Consider the following 25,671-nt stretch of genomic DNA (forward strand, 5'->3'; position numbering starts at 1 on the left):
TGGACTAATCAAAACATAAGTAAAATTCAAACACATTCCTGAGGGACTATCCACACAGAACTCACTTCCAGCTGGAAGGAATCAGAATAAATCAAGATACTGATTTAAATAGTTTATTTTTTAAAAAGGTGGTTATTTTTAAAAAAAATTTTACAATGACATGGCTATAGGAGTGTATAGAGGTGACACATCATTTCCTTAACCATGTTTACCTTCTGTGGAACGGTAAAAATTTTTTTGTTAATCTCATAATTAATGGTATAAAACAGGTCAGCAGACATTTTCTCTGAAGGGCCAGGTAGTATTTTATGCTTTATAGGTCACATAAGGTCTCTGTCACATCTTCTTTCTTTTACAACCCTTTAAAAATGTGCAATCCATTGTTAGCTCGAACCATACAAAAACAAATGACCAAATTTGTTTGGTCACCCACCCCTGGTATAATGTATCTACTTTCTGTCTTGACAGAGAAAGTGCTCTCTTCAGGCTTCTTGACGGTCTGCTTCTGAAGTACAGAAAGCGCTACTTATAACCAAATGTGGTTTGTCACAAAAGTAGAAATGGAGGAGAGTTCCTACTCACTTTCAACTCTCTCAAGCAGTTTTTCCACTCGCTCACTCATTCAATAAATTTGTTGAGCACCTACTATGTACACTCTTAAATATCTCTGTTAGCAGAGATTTTCAGTGTTTTTCCTTAAAAGGGTTTCTCTAAACCTGTAATTATCAGGTCCTTGTATGTTTTAGGGCAGATCAGGGTTAAAATCTCTACTAGCACTCAAGAGGATTCATGATTATAAAAAAAGAATCTAGCTAATGATGATTCCCTGCACTCAATACTGACACATCCTTCTTAAAATCACAGCCTAGATGAGGAAAAATATATAACTATCTCTTACTAAAAGAAACTTTGTTTCCTATCATAGGCTGAAACTTTAAAAAAAAATCTCAAATGCAGAACATCCACCAAATAACCTTTTCTTATTTTCCTATTTTGTCGCCATGTAACATAAAAGTCTGGATCCGGGTAGGGCTCTTCATTAGATTCCTATTTCAGCCCTAAAACCATTTATTTAGATGTGAATAATACTTCTGAAGCAATTGATACTCCTACAATTCATCTGGAGAGTCCCATGGATGGAGGGGCCTGGTGGGCTGCCATCTATGGGGTTGCAAAGAGTCGGACACGACTAAGCAACTAACACACACACATAATTCATCTCAGGGAAGGAGTGGTCATGATTCAGCTCCTTCAGGACAAAAATTCAGCTTTCTGAATATTCCTGCTGTTTATCCAAGGTAAGGGAAGACTTTTTAAAATGGTCAAAAGGAGTATAGGACTTCAGTATTAAAATATAAAGGCTGTCCCCATCCCAGATCTTTGGTTCAGACATTAGCTACAATAATCCGATTACCCACACCACAGAGACATGGCACATTTTGTAAGTGTTTGCGATTTTCCTTGTGACCATGTAAACAAAAGGGGAAATGCCTTGGGAAACTACCTGGCAATGTTCTCTCATTTCTCTTAAATACACAAATGCACAACCAGGTCTCCCTTTGACCAAGTTCATTAGGAGAAATAGAGTGGACCAAGGTTATCGCTTTCGCTCCCCTCTTTGTGTCCTTTTCTTTTCCTTTTCCTTGCGTTCCTGCTTGGCTAGTTTGTCTCTCTCCCTCTGCAGCTTGTCCTGCTCCTTCTTCCGCTGGGACTCATCCCGAAGCGTGTCTCGCTCCAGTTTTCGGGCATTGAGGACATCTTCCACATTGGTGTTTCGGAACAGAGCTGCAGGTGAGTTAAGGGATAAGGGTCCAGGTCACACAGGTCTCAACTCCTGCTCTCCTCATTCAAGCCAAGTTTCAAATACTATCTATCCCTCATCTTTAAAAACAAACCAACCAACTTTATGTTTATCTTTAGTCCAATGGAAAATCCTACAACTGCTATTAGTAAAAAAAAAAAAAAAAAAAAAAAAAATTGAATAAAAATTTCATTCAGACTTGCCTAAATCTGAGTGTAAATATTTTATGAAAATGAAATCTCATTCTAGAATAAGTACTCATATCATTCACTGGCAGAATATTGTTGGAGTATCCAGGCTAGTTTTAGTGACTAGAGTATTCAAGTAACTGGCAAAATTTTCCTATACTCAGCACTATTAAAATGCTTGAAAAGAGTTTAAAAAGTTGTTTAACCTTACTAAACTTTATCAATTTGCTTCTTTTCCTAGACCACTAAAGTTTTAAGTGAAAATCATGTTCTAAAGAAATACTTTAACCACAGTTAGAAAATAGGTGCCATCTGTGGGGTTGCACAGAGTCGGACACGACTGAAGCGACTTAGCAGCAGCAGCCAAAAATTTACCCCTCATTTCTTATGACTTTAAAACATAACCTGTTACTACCAGACAAGCTCCTTTTTACTCTTTCCACATAATCTTTTTCTGCTTTAGTGTTTTAAAATGAATGTTTCCCTGAAATAACCCCCATTTCTCAGAAAATAACCTCCCTTTCAGAAAATCTACCTTACTCCTCACCTTTAAGAAGGTGGATTTCTAAATCCACCTTCTCTATAAGCTGCTCATAAGTGATTTTGTTGGTAGGGACTTTTTATACCACATATGTTTCAATTTGTCCATATTTTCACTTAAAGTATTCAGTGCTTTTATTCTCTTTCCAATGAGTTCCCCAGGTCTTTGAGGACAAGGACCAAAACTGCAATATTACTCTAATTGCTTCCACATTGCTGGGAAACCCAACACTATACACAAGGAGTACAGATTCTCATTTTCCCTTAGAAATCCTTTCTCTAAACTTACCCCTTCACAGTTCATGTCAACATATTTTTTGCGGGGGGGTGGGAAATTCTTGCTAAATTGACTATTTAGCAGTCCAAGGACTGGGGCTCACAATGTTGACCTAACATGTGTTCCTGGAGGTAGAGGGAGCCCCCAGCAATGACAGTGAAACACAAACTGACCCACAAGAAGATCCTATGGAGCAACACCTGGAGATGCACACAGAGAAGGATACATTTGTCAGAACCAATGCTCATCGTGGTGGCGCCCGAGTCATCCTTCTCATCCGCTTCGGTGAGTGGCGTTAAGGAAAGTCACACATAAAACAAAGGTGAGCACATCCCATCACAACATCAGAAAATAGTGATTAAGCTGAAGGGAAGGAAAAGCAGGCTTCATGGAAGGACTCTGACAGGGATGTGATGGTAAATCCAGGAAAGTCACCTTTAGAAGTCTCAACTTGGGGAAGACTGCTCAGAGCTCCTATAGGATTCTTAACTGTTAGGGTCTGAAAAGAAACTGAAGCTGGTCTGGGTGGACTGCCACATTATCTGGGAGCCAGGGGATGGTCAGATGACCTCTGAAACAGTGGTTCTCTAAGTGTGGTTCCAGAACTCGCTAAGAGCTTTTGAGAAATGCACACCGTTGGGCCCCTCTCTGTATCTACAAAATCCCAAATTCTGGGGCTCAGGGCCCAGCAATTTGTGTTTTAACAAGTCCTCCAGGAGAACTAATGCTTAAAATGTTTTTTCTAGCCCAGGAAATGAGATTTTTGTAATTGGAACCCCAGTTCTGCCAAACCTAACAAGAAAAATCATGAGAGAAAACAAGAAGTTGACCCCAAAGAGCCTAAGAATTCTTTCCTAACCTAGTGATTAGATAGCAAACATTTCTGATACAACAGTCACTCCATTCAAGCAGGCTCAGTAAGCTAAGTATTCCCTAAACAAATTTCAGATCCAGGTTTGGAACCAAACCTGGTTTCAGGGAACCAAACCTGTTCCTACCAGCAACACTTTCTTTTTACATAGTCCTCACTCAAATTCCAGGTTTATTTTGGTGTCATTTTTATTAATTATGTAGTACTGGAATATCACTCATTCATCTCTTATTGCCTCCATTCCCTTATCAACTATGATAAAAATTACAAAGATTATACACATAACACTGAATACCTTTCATAGAAAGGTATTATACAAATATGAAGAATCATAATTGTAAATCAACTATTTCAGTTTTTTAAGCTAGATCTTATTTTCTGAAAACACAATAAGTGGTCCATTCAGGCATTATCTGTTTCACACAGAAGTTTTCAAGAACATATACATTGCAATAGTCCAGTATCAACCATTCCAGCATCATTCCTCATGCCCACAAAGGGCTACAATCTCTGCCATTTTAGAGGAGAATATTAAGCTCTGGTGGGGTGGGGGTGGAGGGTGTACTTCCCTGGTGGCCCAGTGGCTAACATTCTGTGTTCCCAATGCAGGGGGCTGGGGTTCAATGCCTGGTCAGGGAACTAGATCCCACATGCTGTAACTAAGAGTTCGAATGGTGCAACTAAACAAATCCCACATGCAGCAACTAATACCTGATGTAGCCAGAGAAATAATTTTTTTTTTTTAAATAATAAAGCTATAGAGGGGGACTGGCAACTTCCCAGAGTTCAGTGAAAACCAGCAAAGGCTTTTGACTTGAGCCTTAGGGAATGGCGCTGAGACTCCAGAAAGGATATTCCTCTTCATCTGTCACATCAGCATACTGGGCCAGGAGGGCAGCTTTCCTCTGCTTCTCTTCTTCTGACACCATTCTGGGCTTCACCACGATCTGCGCCTGCTTCTCAATGAGGGTGGCAATGGCCTGGACTTCATCTGGGAGGTGGTAGGAGGGAAGTGGGGGACAACAAGGTTGTATGTGAGAGGAAACATGCTTCCAAACCACCAGTCCACCCAGGCAGTGCTTGGAGCAAAGGCAACGGCAGCTGCTGACTGCTGAGAGCCCTGGGGTGCAAAGGAGGTGCCTCAGGGGCCAATGAGAAAGGCAAGGAAAGGCCATGCAGGCCAGGCTTTAGGTCTCATATCCATCTTCAATCAGAGCAGCCCTGCTTTTACTTTTATTATATGCTGAAGTTCTGCTGCTTTAAGAAAAAAAAAAAAGTTGAAAACTACTGCATTAGAATCAGAAAATCAAGCCTCCAAACATGCAACTTTCTCTAGTCTCAAACCAGAAGCCTAAGAAGGAATCTGGCATTAACTTAGGCTGGTCTATCCCATGTTGATAATTATGCCAGGTGAAACTTAGATTATTTTAAAAACAAAATTATCTTTTGACATCTCCATGCTCAAAGAAAGGAGGCAATGATGTCAAGCAGGCATCCTGCTTGTCAAGGAGGCAATGATAACTCTCATGCCTGGGTGCACATTAGAATCATCTGGGGGAGCTTTTGAAAAAAAACCGAATCATCTGGGAGAGCTTTTGAAAAAATAACAATGCCTGGGTCCGCACCCCAAAGAGGTTTATATAATTGGCCCATGGTGCGGCCTGGGCACTAGCAGTTTCAAACATACAGCAAGCGATTCCAGTGTACAGCCACAACTGAGAACCAGCATGTGAACAGCTCAGAATAGATTCTATTCAAGTTTGGATTTCTGTTTTGAGCTATGTGTAGCTGATTTTTCATCCTAATGGGATCATCTCTTTCATTTGAAAGGATGGAGGGTTTAGCTGAATGAAGCAAAAGACCAATCACAGTCTGTGTTATGAAATGAGATTATGAAAAGGTTGGGAAAATATAGTTGACCCCATACCTGAGAGCAAATATACACGGGGGAGTGTAAAAAGGAAAGAGAAAGAAAAAAGCAAGAACCACAGTGAAGACAGCCATGGTCAGCTGAAGTGGTAAAATGTAAAAGAAAACCAACCTTCAGTTAAAAAGTTAAAATAAGCTGCCAGGTGTTTACCGGTTTAGCGCACCTGAGTGAGGAAAACTAAAGACTTGTAACAGCTGTACAGAAAAAGTGGTTGGAGGTTAGACCTAAAAACTCCAACTCTACCTTCTTTTTTCACTTTGGTGACAACATTCTGAGTTTCTGACCATCGTTCCACAATCTCCTTGCAGATATTAAGGAGGGAATCTTCTTCCTGGTTGAAAAAGTAGACCAATTAATTTCCTGAGAGCCCTCAACCTAATGCAGAAGGAAATGGCAACTCATTCCAGTACCCTTGCCTGGAAAATCCCATGGACAGGGGAGCCTGGTAGGCTACAGCTTATGGGTTCTCAGACTCCCACACAACTGAGGGACTTCACTTGCACTTTCTCAACCTTATCAAATCTGCGCAAAGGGCAGAGCTCCCCCTGCTGGTGATGGGAAGAAATCACAGAGCAGGTTTGGAACCCACAGAATAGAAATGATGATTCTCTTCTGAGGCTCCCAACACAGAGGGAATCCTATGTGAGTCACAGAAGCCACACCTGCTAGAGCACCCACTCCATCCTGCCAAGCTCCAAAGGAGAGGATTCTCACCAACTCAGGGCAGTCCTCCTCTTGGAGCAAAAACTTGTTGAGTCAAAATGCTCCTCTATGAAAATCTTCCTTGGCCAATATACTCAATTCAGTACATTCTCCAATGTACTCACTGATCCATAATAAAGAGAAATTAAGTGAGTAGATGGTCTCCTATCCAGCCATCTCTCTGTCCATTTTACATAAGCAGACATATTCTGCACACCAACCAATCTTCCTCTTTAGCATGGTATGACCAAAAGGATGTTGGCTTTGGTGTCACACTTAGTTAAATTAAAATCCAGACTAAGAGAAAGTTTCTTTTCATAGAAAAAGGCTGGTGTATGAACAGCTGCCACAAAATGTAATATCCTGCTCACTAAACTCATTGTGATAAAATTTCATGATGTATGTAAGTCAAATCATTATACCGTATACCTTAAACTTATGTAGTGCTGTATGTCAATTACATCTCAATACAACTGGAAGAAAAAAAAATGTAAACATCCTACTTAATGTAATGACCCTACTTAAAACTGCTCGCCCTCCATTCTACTCCCAGTTTTCTCACAATGCTTCTTTTTCTCCTAGCACTATCATTTTCAAATACCCTAGATAATTTACTGATTATGTTTTTCTTTACTGGAATATAACCCCTCAAAGACAGGGATTTCTGTCTGTGTTGTTTCCTGAAGAACCCCCAAGCACTTAGGGCAGTGCCTGGCAGAAGAGTAATCCATCAATAAAAATTTGAAGACTCAATCAGCATAAGTGGAATCACAAGGAATAAAGAGGATGACAGGAAGCTTTTGTTTACTGTCATTTTCCCCCAACCATATATACTGTTCTTAAGTCTTACCTCAAATTGTTGCTGATAAGCTTCTAAATTCCTAGTAATGAATCCTAGCCCAATATAGCGACTAATTTGGCTATCTTTTGTTTTTCCTAAAATGGGATTCAGTATAATAGTTGGGAGCTTTTATACCCAGCCCAACTGACTAAGTAGTGCTATCAGTGATGTTTGGTGTCTACCATATTCACTGGCCTTGCTGCTCTATAAGGTTGCTCCCAAGTTGTTTCATGGACAGGACCCTGCCTCACCATATTGTTCCTGGCCAATTTTTTTCAAAGTTATTTTCTACACAGAAGGGGCTGGGGAAATTACAAGAAAATTAAGTAGGGTTTGTGAACTGGGCAGGGGGAGGAAGGTAAGTCACCTTAAAAGTGAGTTTGTCTTGGAACTTCCCTGGTGGTCCAGTGGCTAAGACTGTGCTCCCAATGCAGGGGGCTTAGGTTCTGTCCCTGGTCAGAGAACTAGATCCCACAAGCTGCAACTAAGAGTTCACATGCCACAATTAAAATGATTCCCAAGCCTCAATTAAAGGTCCCACATGCTGCAATGAAGATCAAAGATTTTGTGTGCCCCAATTGAGACCCAGAGCAGCCAAATATATATATATATATTTTAAGACTCAATTATTAAAAAAAAAAAAAGTGAGTTTGTCTCTGCAGTTTATGCAAACAAGAGATACAAAAAAAAAAAAAATAATAATCTGGTCTAGACAACTCTTCTACTAAGACTATAAATAGTCTCGGGCAAAATTCAGGTCTACCTTTATCAGCAGACATACAGTTCTAAGTAATGATACAATGAAAAGAACAAGTCAAGGAGCTGTACTAGTGAGTACCCAAGTTACCTGAACTTCTTTTTCATGGACTCTTTAGGAACTTCCCAGTGGGAAATTTTTTTAAGGTAACTTAATTTGTTTGCCTCCTATTCTTTCCAATTACAACCTGCAATGTAAGGATTCAGGAAAAGAATTTATTCCTCTGTGTTGTATTTCCAGCAAACTCATGAGCTGCATCACAAACTGTGTTAAGGCTTTCCCATTTATAGGTCAATCTCACCAGAGCAGGTTCTGGAATTAAAAAGGGGGCCCTTGCCAGGAGGCCCTGGGACAGCTGCACTAGTGTTAGATTTCAACCATGTTGAAATCAATGAACTGCATTTTCACCAAATAAGAGTAAGCAGAGATGAAGGGGGAGAAGGAAATGGCAACCCACTCCAGTGTTCTTGCCTGGAGAATCCCAGGGACGGGGAAGCCTGGTGGGCTGCCGTCTATGGGGTCGCACAGAGTCGGACACGATTGAAGTGATTTAGCAGCAGTAGCAGCAGAGATGAAGGCAGCAGAAACGGTCAGGTTGGAAAAGTGTGGACTTCTTGGTGACTTACTACTTAAACAGTTTAAAGCACACATTTCTGAAAGCCTGGATCTGCTTCTAGGAGGCTAAGTATCATGTTTATTTCTCTTAAACTCTGATCTCTCTTATTCCTCCACCCACTCCCCCCAATGATTACTGCATTTCTACATACAGTAAAGGATCGAACCCAAATTTGCTTCCATTCTGCCTAGGCGTGAAAAGACCTCTACTGCCTAAACTGATCTTTTTGGGAATCCTACCTCCAAAATAGGAAACCAAGAGGGTACTTCCTGCGGGCTTTTGTCAGGGGCTCTGCCTCCTATGGGGCACAGACATCCCAGAGCACTTAATTTCCCCCTCTCATCACTGTCAACGGACGGGAATGAAATTGGTTGTTAGACGTTTATGATAAAACTAATTTCAATGCCTTTGGAAGAATACTCACCCAGTTGACCTACAGGCACCTAAGAGGGCAGAAATAAGAGAAAGCTTTTCCTCTCTCTGCACCTGCAACCCTCTGGCTCCCGAAACCCTGGATGAAAAGTAGCTCCCTGTCTCCGAGGCCCAGGGCTCAGAAAATTATTTCTCTTCCAGGTGAGACCACTAATCCTCTGGGACAGTAGGTAGGGGAAAGAAGTACTAACAGGAAATGGCTTAAGAGGCTAAAGGAATGTGTCTGGGCTTCTCACCAGGAAAGCAGAGAGAATACCCTGCAGAGCATCCAGCTTCTCTTCTTCCTCCTCCTCCTGCAAGACACCCAAGATGTAGGCGCCATAAACGGCTCGGTCCACTCCCAGCGCCTCCAACCGTCCATCTAGCCACGATTCAAAGCCGCTGCCCCCTCCATCTCTCTCGCTGGAGGTGGCTGCTGCCACTGCGCTGGGCGCCGCCATCTTGGGGCCAGGGACCTGCCAGCCCGCAGGGCACCTACCGCAGTGCCTGACGGGCCGCGCCGCGGCCCACTGCGCATGCTCAGAGAGGAAATCCACGCCCCCGGCGCGCTTGGCTTAGAGCCCAGTCAACCCCTAGTAACCTGTTGGTGCGTTTTGTACCTTCTAAATAGAGCGCATCCTGGCTTCTGCACGATCATGCGGTCTCTCTGGAATCCTGGCAGGTGAGTATTCTTAACAGACTCTTTTTTACAGTTGGGGAAGTTCAGTGACTTGGCTAAAGTCACGCGGCTACTAACTAAACAGGACTGGAACTCAGCTTCGATTCCAGCGCTTTGACAGGCCTCACCAAGCCGCCCTTTCTTGCCAGTCGTAGAAAGCTAAGCCACCCGCTCCCACACAGCTTTCAAGGAGGAAACCGCCGGCTCTGTGGAATATGCACTATGGCTGTCAACTGCCACCTGCGCCTTTCCAGGCTCCCCCCGCGCCCCGCCCCCCATCAAAACTCAAGCTCCAGAAATCTTCCCTGATTCCCTGCAATCTGTGTTAAATTAAGGCCTCTCCAAAGTGCTGTGGTTGCTTCTCTGCACCTAGCATGCTTGCTTAACGCAGTACCGGACACATAGTGGGTGCTCAATAAATGAACTGGCAACCTCCAGTCGTTTTTCATTCACCCAGTCAACACTTACATAGAAATATCTTCGAAGAGCCTTCTTTACCCATTTCCAAGCGTTATCTAAGAGCTTTTGAGGCATTGCTGCTGCTGCTAAGTCACTTCAGTCGTGTCCGACTGTTTGCGACCCCATAGACGGCAGCCCACCAGTCTCCTCTGTCCCTGGGATTCTCCAGGCAAGAATACTGGAGTGGTTTGCCATTGCCTTCTCCAATGCATAAAAGTGAAAAATGAAAGTGAAGTCGCTCAGTCGTGTCCGACTCTGTGTGACTCTATAGACAGCAGCCCACCAGGCTCCTCTGTCCACGGGATTCTCTAGGCAAGAATATTGGAGTGGGTTGCCTTTTCCTTCTCCATTTGAGGCATTAGCTCTTATAATCCTCCTAACAACCGTGTGAGGAGATACTTTTATTGTCCACATAGTAAAAATAAGGAAAAAACACACTCACACATTTACAGGGAGCATAACCAGAAGCAAGTGCTCCTTTACATCAGGAAGAGTCTCAGCTGATTCTCAAAACACCTGGCTCTGGACTGAAATGAATTACCCAAGAACCCAGGTTGTCTTTCCCTGAACTGCAGAGGAGGCTGACAAGTCAGTACATATTTATTGGCATTGCTGCTGGGCCCTAAAAGACAAAGATTAATGTCACAAAATCTCTCCCTTCAAAGGATCTTCAGTGGGTTGAACAGACATGTTTAAACTAATAATGGCAATACAGTGAGAGAAATGTTTCAGTGTCTAATGGAAATTTCGGTAGGATGGCTGGAAGATTAGGTTAACCTTGCCTGTTGGATTAAAGTTGGAAACTGGAGATGAGAGATGGAGGAAAGCTTCCTAGTGGAGGTGAGGCTTTCTCTTTTTTGAAGACCAAGTGAGAGTCCTTTAGGCAAAAAGACTGAAAGAGAAAAGTCCTTTAGGCAAAAAGACTGAAAGAGAAAAGGAGCAGACCCAGATGCAGGGAGCTATGGGGGGCCCTCCAGAGAATTATGGATGGCTTGAACCACAGAGTTCGGATAGAAGATATTCAGGGGCTGACAACAAAAGGAAAGGAAGATCTGGTATAACTGGCAAAGGGCCTCTTGAGAGAATTCTCTACCTTTATTATAGTTGGGGTAATGTAAATGGATGGACATGGAACACTGTAAAGCTCAGTAGAAATATAGGATATGTGTCTGTTAGCCTCATGGCTTCTGTGTGCTCCCTGAGCTAGAATGTGACAATAATGGAGTCAGAGGCCAGAGTCAACCCCCAAAGACTTGTCCCAGTTTTGGGTTCTCAGATGTACATTTTAATCCAGTGGCTGTCTCGAAGGTGGAGTTTGTTAGATAACAGACTTGGGAGCCGTCATGACTCAGGGATCACAGTTTGATGTCAGAGACTCCACAATCAGAAAAGGACCACAAAATTTTGTTCTTTCTGAACTTTTTAATTTGAAACTATTCCAGACTCACAGGGAGTTGCATAAGTAGTACATAGAGACCTGTACACCTTTACTCAGATTGCTCCCATGGTAACATCTTGCTTGTATAGCTATAGTATTAGTATCAGGAAACTACTATTAGCACAATGCAACAAAGGCTTTTTGAAGACACACACAAGATTCTCACAAAACTGAGGGAAGGCTCTACAGATTCTGCAATTAAAAGAATCCTCGCTGGCTATTTTATTACAAAAGTACTTAGCTCGTAGTTCAAAAAACCAATTCATACCACTGGACAAATGGCAGAAAACTTATAGAAAAAAAAAAATCAAGATGGGTTTTTACACTATAAAAAATAGCATCACATTTATAATTTTTTAAATATGCAAACAGTGACTTCCCTGGTGGTCCAGTGACTAAGCCTTGGAATTCCCAATACAGGGGGCCCTGATTCGGTCCCAGGTCAGGGAACTAGATCGCACATGCCACAGCTGAGGATTGCATGCCACAACTAAAGAACCCACATGCTGCATCCAAAGAACTCTTACACCACAGTGAAGATTGAACATCCCACATGCTGGCACTAAGACCTGGTGTAGCCAAGTAAACATCCTTTAAAAAATAAAATACGCAAGTTAAACCTGTAATGAGATGCCATGTTTTCTTCTCAAAGCCTGATAATACACAGTGTTGGTCTATGACTGGGTGATACAGGCACTAGGAAATGTTGCTGCAGCAGATGAGCTGGTAGAGTCTTGCTGGAGGGCAGTTTGAAAAAGACCCAACATTTCTCCTTCTGGGAATTGATTATAATATGTGCATGTGTGCAGAATGACATTTATAATAGGATATGTGTTGCAGTGACACTTATTGTAGTGAAAGAACAGAAATAGTTTACATTCTGTCCACAGAAGACTGACTCAAGCTGCAGAAACAAGGATTGTGCAGCTATAAAGGTGGAGGAAGCTCTTGATGTACTGACAACAAACTTCAGGATACATTGTTAAAGAAAAAAAGTGAGGCACAGAATAATATGTAACCTTTGCTACCATTTGTGTTTAAAAAGAGAAAGGATGGGGAGAAATACATATACATATGTGGCCTGGTATGTGCATAAAATATCTGGAAAGATACACAAGGGAATGTGAAGACAGTTGTCACTGAGGAGGAGAACTCAGGGAGACTTGTTCTAAAATTATGAGCTATCGGGATTTCCCTGGTGGCTCAGTGGTTAAGACTCCATGCTCCCAATGGGACACAGGTTTTATGTCTGGTCAGGGAACTACGAACCCACATGCTGCCCAATGTGGCTGAAAATAAATAAAAAATAAAGTAATATAAAAAATAATGTTATTTCTTACATTAATTTACCTTGCGTCTTTTGTTTTAAATCTCCTTTGCTTCCTTCCCTACCCAGAGGAAACTTTTGTTCCTGAACTTTGTATCTGTCTTCCTCTTGAATGTTTTTAAACATAGTACCTATTACTGCATATGCATATGTAATATGTGTGTATCCATGGGTGTGTATCCATAAACAATATATCACATTGTTTTACATGTTGGACATTTCTTTCTGCAGCATGCTTTTTTCATTTAAGATCTTGAAAATATTTTCCTGTGTTGATACATGTAGCTCTTATCCATTCATTTAAACCACTGTATAATATTCCATTGCTTGAATATAGCCCAGCTGATTCATTCCTCTGCTGATAGGCATTTAGATTATTTCCCAGTTCTTCAAACAGTGCTTCAAGTCCCATTCTTATATGTATCTCCTTGCCCCCCTGTGAAAAAATTTATCTGGGCCAATGAGCATCAAACGTTTTTGCTACATTTAGCAGAAAAAATATTTTTGCATACCTAGCATATTAATATGTATTTATGCATTACATAATAGTGTAAACCACTATACAAAATTTGTATGTCCATCATAAGATATATGAAAAGGTAACTTAGAAAGGGTGGTTAAGGGACTTCCCTAGCAGTCCAGTGATGAAGACTCCACGCTTCCAACGCAGGCGGCCCAGGTTAGATCCCTGGTCAGGGAACTAAGATCCCATATGCCACACGGCACACCCAAAAAATAAATAACAAAAGGTTGATTTAAAAGAGAAACAATATGGAGAAGGAAATGGCAACCCACTCCAGTGTTCTTGCCTGGAGAATCCCAGGGATGGAGGAGCCTGGTGGGCTGCCGTCTATGGGGTCACGTAGAGTTGGACACGGCTGAAGCGACTTAGCAGCAGCAGCAGTAGAGATAATTAAACAGAACACACAGCAAAAAAAAAAAAAGAAAGAGAGAAATAATATGTTATAAATATTTATTTGTAGTACCAAAATACTTAGTGAAAATAATGTGGCTGAATATGCTTCATTCCTTTCCTACATTATTACTATTTAAAAATTTTTATTGTAAATGCTCATAGCATAAAATTTACCATCTGAACCACTTTCAAGTGTACAGTTGATTAGGGCAAAGGATTCATTACTGGCAAGAGTTCCTCTTGAACGTCAGTGATTTTTCTCGATCATTGGCCAGCTGACTCCTCACTGAACTTCAGAGTTTGTACCTGGAGTGTTCACTTGTGTGTGTCATTCAGATTATTTGTAATCTTAACTTTGCTTCTTTGGACAAATCTTATTAAGCCTCTTGTTCACTTCTGGGAGTTAGGAAAATCCAGATAGCATAATCTGTAAATTTATCTGGGGATATGTAAATTGTGGAGAACAGTGTAAAACCAACTCACGCTGAACTCTGCAGAGAAAACACAGACAGCCTGTCTACATAGGAAGCTCCCTTACCCTTTACCCAGAGAGCTCAGTTGCTTTATTATGTAAGCCAGGATCTCTGAGAAGAGCACGTGAAGGACACCAGCGTTAGCCTGCTTACTAAAGATTATTAAGCTTACTTGTTTTTCTCTTAAATAAAAAAATATATTTAGGGTTTCCCTGGTGGTACAGTGGATAAGACTCCTCCTCCCAACACAGGGGACCCGACTTCGATCCCTGCTCCAGGTAGATTCCACATTTTTGTTGTTTAGTGGCTAGGTCGTGTCTGACTCTTGTGACCCCATGGACAGTTGCCCTCCAGGCTCCTCGGTCCATGGGATTTCCCAGGCAAGAATACTGGAATGGGTAGCCATTTCCTTCTTCAGGGGATCTTCCCAACCCAGGGCTCAAACCTGCATCTCCTCCTTTGCAGGCAGATTCTTTACCACTGAACCAGCCGGGAAGCCCAGCTGCCACAGGCAACTAAAGCCTGAGAGCCACAGCTACTGAGCCCATGCCCTAGGGCCCAAGAGCCGAGACTTCTGAAGCCTGAGTGCCTAGCCTGTGCTATGCAACAAGAGAGGCCACTGCAATGAGAAGCCCGTGCACAGCAACCGAGACCCAGCACAGCCAAAAGTAAATAAATATTTAAATACTAATGCTTTCTTTTGGCACCTCTGCGAATATCTTGTGTCTGAGGGGTGCGCACCTCTCTTCAGAGACCAGGATATATCAAGAAACAGAATTGCTGGGTTGAAGGGCATGAGCCTTGCTGGCTATCACCATATTGTTCTCCTAAGTGTTTGTTCCAGTTTACATTCCCTTGCCTTCCTGTTTTTACTAAAACTTGCTTTTAATATACTTTAATTTTTGCCAGTGAAAAGTGTGTGAAAGAGCTTCTAATTGTTTAATTTGCATTACTAGCTTGGGCTTAATTTGCATTCAATTACAATTGAGTCCGAGCACTTTTTATGTATTTATCAGCCATTAAAATTTCCTCATTTTTTTTAAGTGTTTCTTTTGTTTATCTGTTTGTTTGTTGGCTGCACCAGGTAGCATTCGGGATCTTAGTGACCATGGATCAAACCTGTGGCCCCTGTGTTGGGAGCTCAGAGTCTTAACCACTGGACTACCAGGGAAGTCCAAAACTACCTCATCTTTGAATTGCCTGTTTATATCCCTTGTGGGTTTTTCTATTAGATTATTTTTCTTTGTCATGCTCATTTGTAGGAATCTACTTTTTCTTTCCTTTTTTCTTAATTTTGTCATTGACCTTATTAATTGTTCTTAATTTCATGAATTTCTTTTATCATTTCTGACTCTCTATAATCTTTGGGTGTACTTTTCATTTTCTGACCTCTCAAGGTGAACACTTAGCTAATTCATTTTCAGTCTGTCTTATTTTCTAATATAGCATCTACATTTAAGGTCATACGTTCTCTCTAGTTACTTCAGCTGAATTTTACAGCTTTTAAAAAGGTATTTAACAGCTTTTGATCTATAGTTTTTCGTTGGTGAGGTTCTAAATATACTGTAATTTCCATTGTTTTATCATGAATTATTTAGAAATGTGGTTTTTAAAATTCCGGAGTAATGTGTTTTGTTTTACTCTTTAAAAGAAACTTAACTTTTTGTTATTGGTTTCTAACTTCGTTTTGTGGTCATAGGATGTATTCTGTATGATATTGGTGTTTTGGCATTGGTTGATACTTAGTGGCATAGTTCAAGTCAGTTTTTTAGCGTTCCATGTACTTGAGAGTATTTTCTAATATTTATATATTAAAATGTATTAGTTATATCACTGAATCTTTTATTTATTTATTTATTTATTTGTTGGGTCCTCCTGGACAGCGCATGGGATCTTAGTTCCACATCCAGGGATCAAACCCTGCATTGGAAGATGAAGTCTTTACCACTGGACCACCAGGGAATTCTCCTCATTGAATCCTTTATATGTTACTAGTCTTGTTTTATTTTTGTTTCATCTATCATCTATTTTTAGGAGAAAAGTATCTTAAAATTTCCTTGTATACTGCAGATTTTATAGTTTTCCCTTCCCTTTCTGGCTTATTTTGATGTTGTTAGAGTCATATAAGGACTAGGTTATTTAGTCCCTGGTAAACTGTTTATCATCAGAAATGACATCTGTATTCCTAATAATCCTTTATCTCTCAAAATCTATTCTGTCAGATTTTAATATCACTGTATCAGATTTCCGTTTACCCTACATTGAGAAGCAGCAGAGAACAACATTAAGAGCATGGATTCTGATGTCAGGCTGCTGGGGTTCAAATTCCAGTACTAACACCTTTTAGGTATGTGACCTCAAGCCAATTTTTAACCTCAATATGAAATGGGTTTAGTTACTACGTACCTCAGAGATTGTTATGAAGATTAATTACTATTTTTAAAGCACTTTGAACGTTATAGTATGCATTTCATATGTATTTGTAGCATTAAATAAATAGATATATGTGCATCCCTTTTCTGTGTCATTATTTTATAGATATTTGTCTAATAAACACCGTGTAGCTGCTAAATATGGTAATGCTTCAGTAAATACCTTTATTACAGAAGTCATATCGAATATGTATGAGTGTATCTGTAGAAGAACTCCTAGACACAGGACTGTTGGGTGGAAAGATACGTGCGTTTATAATTTTCCTAGAGCTTGCCAAATTGCCTTACACAGGAGTCTGGTATAAACCCTACGTAAGGCAATTTGGCAGTCTCGAAAAACTGATCTTTGCCAGTCTGTTAAGTGAAAAATGGTATTTCAATATAGATGTCATTTGCATTTATCTTATTTTAAATGATGTTGAGCATATTTGAATGCTCTTTGTATTTCCTTTACTGTGACTGTTCCCATACCCATTTTTCAATTGGGTAGTTGATCTTTTCTGAATCTATCTGTACAAGTTTTTTAGATATTGAAAAATCAATCCTTGCTCTATGGTATGAGCTGACTTTTTTTCTAAGCACTTCCCCTCAGGAATCAAAAACAACCAGAAAGAACAATTTGAATTATTATCTCAAAATATTTTCTGCCAAGTAGTAAATATTCTTTCCTGGTGGCTCTGATGGGAAAGAGTCTGCTTGCAATTCAGGAGACCCAGGTTCAATCCCTGGGTGGGGGAACATCCTCTGGAGAAGGGAATGGCAACCCACTCCAGTATTCTTGCCTGGAGAATTCCATGGACAGAGGAGCCTGGCAGGCTACAGTCCATGGGGTCACAAAGAATTGGACACAACTGAGTGACTAACACACATAGTAAAAGCTACCTTTTCCTGTTCACAGACTTTGCTAAACACATCTTTAATCTTTAAAACCTCACTGCCTGGTAGTAATATTATCTTCACTTTACAAATTAAAAAAAAATGAAGATCAGAGAGATTAATTTTTTTTCACTCATTTAACAACATTCATTAAGAATGTACTACATTCTTGGGACTTCTGTGTTCATCTGCTGCTAAGACCCCATGCTCCCAATGCAGCAGGCCAGAGTTTGATCCCTGGTCAGGGAACTAGCTCCCACATGCCACAGATAAAGACCCTGAAGATCTTGTGTGCTATAATTAAAACCTGGCACAGCCAGATAAATAAGTTTAAAAAAAAAAAAAAAGAATCTACTACATTCTTACTTCGGGGATATAGCAGTGAGTAAAACAGAAAAGGTCCTTGTTCTATAAACTTAACCTTCTAGAGGGGAAATATAGACCACAAACAAGTAAACTACCATTAGGTTGAGCAGTCCAGAAGTCCTATCTGAAAAAAAATGAGATTTGATCTGGTGCCTAAGAAGAAAGAGACGATCTGGGAAATGGAACCATTAGTGCGAAGGTCCTAAGGCAGGAACGAGCCAGGTTTGTTCAAGACTCAGAGCAGTTTGGTCTGAGGAGCAAACTGGGAAAGCCGCTGGCTACTGGGAGTTTTTGAAAAGAGGAATTTGATCTGATTTTGTCAGTGAGGATAAGGTAAGTTCTGGTTTTAGGCCCTTTTCGTTTTTGATTTTTGGCCGCACAGCTTTTGAGATCTGAACCCAGGCCCTGGGCAGTGGAAGGCCGGAATTCTAAATACCGGATGGCCAGGGAATTCCCTCCCTTTTACATTGTTTAAAATGGAGAATCCCAAACAGCTTTTTTGTTTATGTGTATATTTGTTAATCTATTGCTGTGTAACAAATCACCTCAAAACTTAGGGACTTAAAACAACATTAATCATTTATTTTCTCAGTTTCTGTGGGCCTGCAACTTAGGAGCAGCTTGGCTGGAATTTTTCTGACTTGGGGTCTCTTGTGAGGTTGCAGTCATCTGAAAGCTAAGCTGATACTGAAGGATCTACTTGCCAGATGGCTCAGTCACAGATGGGAAAGTCAGGACCAGCTGTTGGCAGGAAGCCTCAGTTCCTCTCCAAGGAGCCTCTCCACAGGCGTACTTGCTTGAGTGCCCTCATGTTATGGCAGCTGGCTTTCCTCACAGCAGGCATCTAAGAAAGAGCAATGAAGATATTGAGATGTCTTTTATGACCTAGCCTCCAGAGTCACACATTGTCATTTCCTCAATATTCTATTGGTACAGGGGCTCCCCAGTGGCCCAGTGGTTAAGAATCCATGTGCCAGTGCAGGGTGGATGGGCTCGATCCCTGGTCTGGAAAGATTTCACTTGCCATGGGGCAACTGGGCCTGACTGCCACAACCATTGAGCCTGTGCTCTAGAGCTCGTGCTTCACAATAAACAAGCCTCTGCAGTGAGAAGCCTGCACACCGGAACTAGTGAGTAGCCTCTACTCACTGCAACTTGAGAAAGCCTGTGCAATAATGAAGACCTAGCACAGCCGAACATAAATAAACAAATATTTAAAAAAATACTCTATTGGTATATAGCCTTACTGGATGTGAGTATGACTATCAGGGGGGCTTCCCTGGTGGTTCAATGGTCAAGAATCCACCTGCCAATGCAGGAGACTTGAGTTGGATCCCTGGGTCAGGAAGATCCCCTGGAGAAGGAAATGGCAACCCACTCAAGTATTCTTGCTTGGGAGATCCATGGACAGAGGAGCCTGGTGGGCTACATTCCATGGGGTTGCAAAAGAATCAGACAAAATTTAGCAACTAAACAATGACTATCAGGAGTCAAGGATAGTCATTGCAGGCCATCTTCGAGACCAACTACCACCACATGGGTATCTTTAAATTTGTACTAATAAATATATTTTATGTATTTGAGTATATACTTATAAAATCATACTTGATATTTACCATATTAGGAATTAAAACAAGTTTAAAATGCATTTATTCATTTAAAAATAAGCCCACTGTGTGTTAAGATAAATGATACATTTTCTTAAGCACTTAAAAAAATTTTTTGACAGGTACACACTACGATATTTTTAAATTTATTTTTGGCTGTGCTGGATCTTTGTTGTTGCATGTTAGCCTTCTCTAGTTGTGGAGAGCGGCGGCTACTCTCTAGTTACAGTGCACGGACTTCTCACTGAGGTGGCTCCTCTCGTGGAGCACAGGCTTTAGGCACATGGTTTCAGCAGTTGCGGCGCCCAGGCTCAGTAGTTGTGGTGCAAGGACTTAGTTGCTCTGAGGCATGTGGGATCTTCCTGGATCAGGGATCAAACTCACGTCCTCTGCCTTGGCTGGCGGATTCTTATCCACTGCACCACCAGGGAAGTCCTAATGATGCATTTTTAATGGAATTAAAAGAGTGGCATTATTTTACATTTCTGCAAATCTTTTAAATATCTGATATAATGAAAAAATGCTAGATTCTCATTTTTGCTTTTGCATACTCTACTGAATATTCATGACACAATGAGAGCAAAAGTGAATAATGATGTTAGTATTATTGTAAAAACAGTTTTGACCTCATGGAACCTTCTGAAAGGGCTGAACCACACTTTGAGAAACTTGAGCCAGATTCTGGTTGTTGTTGTTTAGTCACTAAGTTGTGTCTGACTCTTTGTGACCCCATGAACTGTAGCCTGCCAGGCACCTCCGTGGGATTTCTCAGGCAAGAAATAACAGGAGTATATTGCCATCTCCTGCCGGGGATCTTCCCAACCCAGGGATCAAACCCTGCATGTCTACTGTATTGGCAGGCAGATTCTTTACCACTGAACCACCTGGGAAGCCCCAGGTAATAAATGATGCCCAAATCTCAGTAGCTTACAACAACAAAGGTTTATTTCTTGCTCATGCTACCTGGAGAAGGAAATGGCAACCCACTCCAGTATTTTCACCTGGAGAATTCCATGGACAGAGGAGCCTGACAGGCTACAGTTCATGGGGTCGCAAAGAGTCGGACATGACTGAGCGACTGTCACTCATGTTACATGTCAGTTATGGCTTGCCCATGCTTCTGTTGCAAGTCTTCACCAAGGAACCCATGTTGACAGGGTACCCTCTGGCTGGACATTGCTAGATAAGGGAAAAGAGAACTTGATAAACCAGCCTGGCTTTTAAACTTATTCTTGGAAGTGATGTGTCACTTCTTTTCTTTTTTTTCCATCAGCCAAAGCAAGTCACATGGCCAAGTTTGTGTTCCCCAGGAACTCAAATCTGCAGGGAGAAGCCCCACTGGAAGGGATACAAGGTGTTTGTGGTATATACACTTCTACCATGGGTTTAATGAATAATGCTGGTTGCTCATGGAAAACGGATTATATTGGGAAGAGGCAGAAAGCTATTTAAGTGTAGAAATATGTTAGGAATTAACTGCAGTACTTTGGGCAAGAAATTGGTGGCTGGGTCTGATTCAAGAGGTACTTTGGAATTGGTAGAATTTGTTTTGGGAGCAGGGTGGGGATAAGGGAAAGTTCTGAAAGATAACTTAAAGTTTTTATTTTTTAATTTTTTAAAAATATAACATAGGTTTGAACTGAGTGGATAATGAGATAGGATAAGGATAGGTGAGGAGGGTTTTTTTTTTGGCAGGGGGCAGTGGAACAAATGTTGAACTTGTTAAGCCTGAGTCTTCACCTAAATGGAAATGTCCAGTAGATACTTGACCATATGTCTGGAGATCTGGGGAGAAGTCAGAACTCAGGCGTTAACACAGAGCTGAATTTTAAAGTTATGGAGTTGGAAGAGATCTCCTTGGGAGAAAGTGTTAATAGGGAAGAGAAGAGGGCTAAAAGCTAAAGCCTTGGTGCACACCAACATTTATAAGTGGAACTGGCAATGGATCCAGCAAAAGAGATGGAGAAGGAGCCCATTGAGGTAAGGTGAAAATGGGTAGAAATGGAAGCAAAAGGAAGAAAGTGTTTCAAGAAGGAGGAAGTAGTCTGTTTCAATGTTCTAAAAGTCAGCTAGGGGAAAATGGAAGTCACAGTTGGCTGGGTAAGTACGGTTTTGATGGAGAGGTGAGAATCAAGCTCTAATCAGGTGAATGGAAGAAAACATGGAAGTGAGGAATGGAGACACCACTTTTGAGATTTTTTTTTTTTTTTTTTTGGATGGGTGGATAAGTAGAAAATGAAGGGAGACAAAGATGTGAAGATGAAATTCTATGTATGTGAAATCTTTATGTAAACTGTAAACGCTCTATCTATAAGCGTTAGGTTTGTTATTCATTATTGAACCCCTAGGAATTTCAAACTAGCTCAATGTGAAGAATCACTAAAACGCTACTGCTAGTCCCCAGCTCTCTGGCTATTAAACCTCAAAAGATCTCAAGCCTATGAAAAGTGGACAGATGAAGAGACAGAAAGAGCAGAGTGAAAAATAAAGGGGAATAGAGAGGGCGGCCTAGCTAATATTGTCCTCCGAGGGCCTCCGTATGGCAGTCTCACAGCTCTTACGTAATTTTAGGGGCGGGGCCAACAGGAAATTTAAACCGAACCCGCGGCCGAGGGCGCCTGGAGAATACGCCGTAGTTGCGGAGGAGCAGTCGGTGCACGGGAGCTTGAAAGAGCCCATGGAGCCCACGATTGGGATACGGCGGCCTTGAAGGAGTACGGAGACCGGGAAAGAGCAGAGAATTGGAGGAGGGATCCGGGAAAGGGTACGGATGCCGAAAAGGGGAAGGAGGGATAAGAAGGAAGGTGGAAAGAGTCAAAGGCGTTAAAGAGGGTTTCGGGGTTGGGAAGTGGGCATAGGAATTGGGAAGCAGATAGGTTACGGGAGCTGGGAGGGTAGAGGGACCGGGGAGGGGTCATAGGAATTGAGGAGACAGAGGTCTAAAGGGGCAGAGGGAGCGTGGGGGAACAAGAGTCTGGAAGGAGGCGCGGGAGAGGGGATGTGGGTTGGGGTGGAGTTGAGTCTTGGAGTTCCCGGGAGCCTCGATGGAAATTGTGCAGGACTTGGGAGGTTGGAGGAGGGGATGATGGAGGGTCGAAGATTAGTGGAGGTGGTTCACCTGATGTTTTGGCTTTTTTCAGGCAACGATCGCCTTCAACTGGAGAATTCAATGGATGAGAGTAAGCTACGGGCTCCGGACCCAGGTAGGTAACAGGGCAGTTAATGAGGGTTTCGAGGTCACAGTTGGTACTCCTGCCCCAGAGTCTCTTGGGAAGAAAAGGCCGAGAAATGTTATCTCTTGGGGTTTTCTAGTTACTGTGTGTGTGTGTGTGTGTGTGTGTGTTGGGAGGGGGTTGTTTGTGTTGAGGGATGTCATGGATCATTAAGGAATTCATGATAAAGGTCAAACAAGAGTTTTCTCTCTGATATTATGAGCAGATGGAGAGTCAGGATGGAGTAACTTATTAAACCTATATTCATGGTTACTTTTACCATAAAATTCTTAAATTTATTGATAAACTTAAAGAGCCCCACCCAATTAGATAAGTATTTTAGCACTAGTCACTTCCCTCAGTGCTCCCCTTTGCCCTCTTAGTATCATCTAGTTTGAGTTCTGGATTTTTACAGATATGCCATTTCGTTGTTGCCTTTTAAACGGTGATACATTTCACTAAATTATTTACTCTCTCTTCCCATATGGTGTTGCTTTCTTCTAGCTCTAGTTCTCTTTTGGCTGATGAACTTCGTCTGAGCATATTTTCAAAAGGGGGCTTTATGTGATAAACTTTTTGAGGCTTGTATGCCTAAGAACATCTTTATTTCACCCTTATATTAAAGTTTTTGAGTCAGTTTTTTTCCCTTCAACACATTGAAAAGTGACAGTGGTCTCTTCTTGCTAAAAAGTTGATGCTGTTGAGAATTGATGTCAATCTGATTCTTGTTCCTTAATGTATAACCTGCTTTTCCCTGTAGAAGATTTTAGATTATTCTCTTTGTATTTGTTCTTAAAATTCACAATAACATAACTGTGTTAATTTTAGAGGGTTTTAGTTTTCATAAAAATAAAGATACAAGAATTGAAAACATGCAGGTAAAGAAGCAGCAGTTAGAACCAGACATGGAACAACTGACTGGTTCCAAATTGGGAAAGGAATATGACAAGGCTGTATATACAGAGAACATCGTGCAAAATGCCAGACTGGATGAATCACAAGCTGGAATCAAGATTGCCAGGAGAAATATCAACCTCAGATATGCAAATGCTAACACTCTAATGGCAGAAAATGAAGAGGAACTAAAGAATCTCTTGATGATGGTGAAAGAGGAGAGTGAAGAAGATGGCTTACAACTCAGCATTCAAAATACTAAGATCATGGCATCTGATCCCTTACTTCATGCCAAATAGAAGGAGAAAAAGTGGAAACAATGACAAATTTTATTTTCTTGGGCTCCAAAATCACTATGGACAGTGACTACAGCCATGAAATTAAAAGATGCTTGCTCCTGGGAAGAAAAGCTATGACAAACCTAGACAGCATATTAAAAAACAGAGACATTACTTTGCTGACAAAGGTCTACATAGTCAAAGCTATGGTTTTTCCAGTAGTCATATAAAGATTTGTGCATTGGACTGTAAAAAAGGCTGAACACCAAAGAAATGATGCCTTCAAACTGTGGTGCTGGAGAAGACTCTTGATAATCTCTTGGACTGCAAGGAGATCAAACCAGGCAATCCTAAAGGAAATTAATCCTGAATATTCATTGGAAGGACTGATACTGAAGCTGAAGCTCCAATATTTTGGCTACTTGATGCAAAGAGCTGACTCATTGGAAAAGACCCTGATGCTGGGAAAGATTGAAGGCAAAAGGAAAAGGGGGTAGCAGAGGATGAGACAGTTAGATAGCATCACTGACTCAATGGACATAAATTTGAGTAAAGTCCATGAGATAGTGGAGGACAGAGGAGCCGGGCATGCTGCAGTTCATGGGGCTGCAGAGTCAGACACGACTTAGCAACTGAACATCAACCATTCATCTGCAAATGATTGTGCATATTACTCTGTTTTTTTTTTTTTAATTCTTATTTATTTATTTTTGACTGCACTGGGTCTTCTTTTCTACTCAGGCTTTTTCTACTTTCGTCCAGGAGGGTCCCTCTAGTTGCCATGCACTGGCTTCTCATTGCAATGGCCTCTCCTGTTGCAGAGCACGGTCTCTAGGGCAGGCGGCCTCTAGAGCACAGGCTCAGTAATTGTGTCTCAGGCTCAGCTGCTCCAAGGCATGTGGGATCTTCCTGGATCAGGGGTCCAACCCCTGTCTCCCGCATTGGCAGGTGGATTCTTTACCACTGAGCCACCAGGGAAACCCTAGCTGGGATTACTTTTTAATGTTAATCTCCATTGGGTGATGGGGGTAGTGAGTTCTTAATCCACACGACTAGAATGAATTTGAACTCCAGTCTCTTGAGAGGCTTGTACTTTGGATTCTCAGTGAAGATTTTCCTTTCATGTGGAGCCCAGGCTAAGATAGGCAGTATTCCTTTTTTATCTTTTCTAGTGGATGGATTATTTTCTGGCTTCCCTTTTCTCCTAGATTCATGCAGGAGTTCCCAATCCTCGCTCCCCACTTTAGGCTTGCACAAGACCTCATCTCCACGGCTCATGTGGCTCTTTAGTCTCAAGCTCTTTGCTTTTAAGTTCATAGACTCCCTCCCTCAGGGCAGTCAGCATTCGCTTTCACCACTGTGGTTTTCAACTTTCTCATCATGTGGGGCACTTCTGTTGTCTTCTTACTGATTTTGTGGACTTAGCAGTTAGATAGGATTGGTATTTCTATTTCAGCTGGTATTTTTAGACATTTGCGTTAAGGAGGGCTTTTAGGTAACCTCTCCAATATTACCTGAAATGAAGCCAAAATCCTCTCTTTCTCTTCAGCATCCTGAAATTTCATGAATAGTGTGCCATGGGACTTTTTTCATTCATGGAGCTAGCACTTGGTGGAAACTTTCAATCTGGAGGCTCATGTTCTTTATTTCCTTTGTGTGGATTACCACATTTTATCCATTCATTAGTTGATGGACATGAGTTTTCTGTTTCCTGGCTATTATGTATAATACTGTTATAAACATTTGTTTCCAGGTTATCATTTTTTTCTTTGAATGTATA

General features: G+C 41.4%; 2 protein-coding genes across 11 annotated transcripts in view; one reads left to right on the top strand and one right to left on the bottom strand.

Annotated features, from left to right (window-relative positions):
* Nucleotides 1-97: 97 nt before the first annotated feature.
* CCDC43 (coiled-coil domain containing 43) lies at nt 98-9,445 on the bottom strand. 2 transcript variants are annotated; one of them, XM_019981847.2, is made up of 5 exons: nt 9,192-9,445; nt 5,851-5,938; nt 4,533-4,668; nt 2,980-3,091; nt 98-1,785 (listed from the first exon to the last, which is right to left on the bottom strand). In XM_019981847.2, exons 1-5 carry the CDS (start codon nt 9,393-9,395, stop codon nt 1,660-1,662), a joined length of 666 nt encoding a protein of 221 aa, XP_019837406.2. In that variant the 5' UTR covers nt 9,396-9,445; the 3' UTR covers nt 98-1,659. The 2 variants fall into 2 exon arrangements, with proteins under 2 accessions (XP_019837406.2, XP_019837404.2); XM_019981845.2 differs by having other exon boundaries at nt 3,033-3,091; nt 9,192-9,442.
* Nucleotides 9,446-9,506: 61 nt separating this feature from the next.
* DBF4B (DBF4B-CDC7 kinase regulatory subunit) overlaps nt 9,507-25,671 on the top strand; it is a 42,564-nt gene continuing 26,399 nt past the window's right edge. For 4 of the 9 annotated variants that reach the window (XM_070773625.1, XM_070773628.1, XM_070773629.1 and 1 more), the window contains exons 1-5: nt 9,507-9,616; nt 14,692-14,894; nt 15,311-16,573; nt 20,781-22,271; nt 22,648-22,710. In XM_070773625.1, the coding sequence (XP_070629726.1) occupies nt 22,677-22,710 (34 nt within the window). In that variant the 5' untranslated portion in view covers nt 9,507-9,616; nt 14,692-14,894; nt 15,311-16,573; nt 20,781-22,271; nt 22,648-22,676. Of the gene's footprint in view, nt 9,617-12,400; nt 14,505-14,691; nt 14,895-15,310; nt 16,574-20,780; nt 22,272-22,647; nt 22,711-25,671 lie in introns of all 9 variants that reach the window. The other 5 variants (XM_070773626.1, XM_019981842.2, XM_019981843.2 and 2 more) reach the window with 5 other exon arrangements.

This window comes from Bos indicus, chromosome 19, assembly GCF_029378745.1.
Source record: "Bos indicus isolate NIAB-ARS_2022 breed Sahiwal x Tharparkar chromosome 19, NIAB-ARS_B.indTharparkar_mat_pri_1.0, whole genome shotgun sequence".
NCBI classification, from domain to species: domain Eukaryota; kingdom Metazoa; phylum Chordata; class Mammalia; order Artiodactyla; family Bovidae; genus Bos; species Bos indicus.

Bases quoted from the DNA above. Each gene is read 5' to 3' on its own strand.
- CCDC43 (XM_019981845.2), bottom strand. From the start codon at position 9,395: ATGGCGGCGCCCAGCGCAGTGGCAGCAGCCACCTCCAGCGAGAGAGAT. The intron at 3,092-4,532 runs ATATCCTTTCTG...AACGCCACTCAC, and splicing joins GATGTGACAGATGAAGAGGA to CGAAGCGGATGAGAAGGATG. The intron at 1,786-3,032 runs GTATCCTTCTCT...ACTCACCTGCAG, and splicing joins GAGCATTGGTTCTGACAAAT to CTCTGTTCCGAAACACCAAT.